General features: G+C 52.1%; 1 protein-coding gene across 1 annotated transcript; it reads left to right on the forward strand.

The window, feature by feature from the left end:
* Positions 1 to 554: 554 nt before the first annotated feature.
* PHACADRAFT_203157 (uncharacterized protein) lies at positions 555 to 1,736 on the forward strand (the record flags this gene model as incomplete). Its single annotated transcript, XM_007403217.1, has 1 exon — positions 555 to 1,736. The coding sequence occupies one exon, from the start codon at positions 555 to 557 to the stop codon at positions 1,734 to 1,736; it is 1,182 nt and encodes a 393-aa protein (XP_007403279.1).
* Positions 1,737 to 2,338: the final 602 nt, after the last annotated feature.

A 2,338-nucleotide genomic window follows, 5' to 3' on the forward strand; every position in this document is an offset into this window, starting at 1 on the left:
CGACACACAGGGTTGGCTTGTGCCCCCGGGCGTGGTCAGTGAGCTGGTGGTCGGTGAGCTGGTGATTGGCAGTGCTGGTGTCAGTCCAGAGTATCTGAGGTGGCCGAAGGAGTCGGCCAAGGCCTTCGTCGAGCTTGGGTTCGATGAACTCAACCCAGGTGTGGCTTGGTATTACCGCACGGTATGTCGCCTCCGCTTGTCCTTTCCTTATGTGTCTCATTCTTTGTGCAGGGTAATGCTATGAGATGGGGCCTGGATGGACAGTTGCATTTCATCGGGAGGATGAACGCTGGCCAGATCAAGATCTGCGGACAGTGGCTGGAGCTCTCGGAGATCGAAGTGGCCAAACCGACTTGGCCAACGATGCCGTCATCGTCCATCTCAAGTCCCACAAAGGCAAAGACAATCTGCTCATTGCATACACTGTCACTGCTGCACCAACATCGGCCTCGCAATCTCATTCCCTCTTACCATGACTCCTCAAGTTGCTGCACAAGAGTCTTCCGTCGTATATGATTCTCCATCTCGTGTGCTGGATCCCAACTCTTCTTCTGATGCCTAACAGCAAGGTGGACCACCATCAGCTCCGAGCCCGTGCTGCAACCAACGTCAATAGCATGCTGAACAATGATGCAGAGGAAGACGGATCAGGCGAGCCTGAAGATGAGGTCAAGAAACAGCTCTGTAGGATCATGGAAGCCCTTCTCGGTTGCACATCTATTTGTCAGTTCACGAACTTCTTCGATGTGGGCGGCCATTCGCTCCTTGCCTCCCGTTTGGTCTTCCAAATGCAAGAAGCTTTCAACATCCCGTTCGCTCTAATGGATGTGTTCCACTCGCCTGTAGGCAAGGCAATGGCAGGCAAGATCAGGCAGGCGATTGCCACTAGGCCAGTTGATCAAATATCAATGACACCTCTGACGCTTGCCCAGGTATACGAGGAGTTCCACGTACCCCCTGTGCTTGTCTTTTCTGAGGAGCCTCGCAAGCCATTCTTGTTCTGCATTCTCATGGCCACTGGTCTCGGCCACACATTCGCTGCGCTGTCTCGCTCCACCAACTTGTTCAATGTCATAGCTCTCAATGACCCTGGGTATGTCACGCCCGATGACTTCCCTCAAGACCAGGTGTCCACAGATCACGCCAACACCTTGTGCAATCCGGGCATCCACACCGTCAAGAACCACGCCAAGTACTACTATGCGCATATTGTCGAGGAGCTGGCCCGCATTGGTACTACCAAGTCCGATGCCGCACCATTTAACATCTTAGGCTACTCCTACAGTGGATATGTCGCAGTCGAGATGGCGCGCCTCGCGCAGGATGAGGGCTGGACCATCAAACTCTTCGTACTTCACACATCGGTGCACCCGATGCATGAGGCCAAGCTGTCGCAGACACAGATCGAAGAGGCCGCGCATGTTGTCCTACTGACTGTGATGAGCATCATCAAGCTGCCGCTCAGCAACATGGGAGAGCAAGGTGCATGTTTGAAGCACAACATCGAGGTCTGCACCCTCACCAACATCCATACACTCTATGCGCATGTGATGCCGCAGTACAAGGGGCATGTCATGCTGTTCCGCACAGAGTCGAATTCTGGCCACGGCTTTGTCCCACTCATTGGCTCATTGGACGAGGTTTTCTTGCACGGGAACCACTACCACCTATTCCAAGAAGAATCTGGGAATCTGTCCATGATTAGTGCTAAAGTTTCTGCAGTCCTCAATGCATAGGTCTCGGCGTCTCTGGTCAGTTGTAACTGTTGTAAATCTTGCTGTATTGCACCGTTTCCGCTGTATAAATAACATTGAGGTCATCTCCGCCGAAATGCAGACAGTTGGTCTATTCATGACTCAAGCCCCAGAATGCAGAGCCTATCGTCAGCTAGCATGGCATGCCCCTACAAATGCCTTCATTGCAGCGACTGCGCGCTATGGATTGTTGGCGCTGTAGAGTACAGTCAGTACAGAATGAGTGATAGGTCTGCCAGGATGTTCACAGAGTAAGCACCCCAGTCATCGAAAGGTGTGCCCAACTGAGCAGTGGTGGTGCCATAGCATTCATGTGCAACTTTACAGCAGCACTGGTGTGTGTCCCGCTTCGTAACCGTTTCTCCATGATAACGCGTGGTACCTTGGCAGTAACGATTCACTGGCACTCAACAACGTTTTGCTAAAGCAAAGCTCGAAGATACTTCAGTAAGAGCTTCAATACACTCAGAATCAGTCCAAGAGAGAGAGGGCAGAGGGACGGAGCTGATTAAGGAACTAGGGTCATGGCCGTCCCATGCGTTTTGTCAGTCTTGAAGCTGGTAAAATACTTTTGTATCCTCCTA

Source organism: Phanerochaete carnosa (assembly GCF_000300595.1).
Source record: "Phanerochaete carnosa HHB-10118-sp unplaced genomic scaffold PHACAscaffold_885, whole genome shotgun sequence".
Taxonomy (NCBI): Eukaryota; Fungi; Basidiomycota; class Agaricomycetes; order Polyporales; family Phanerochaetaceae; genus Phanerochaete; species Phanerochaete carnosa.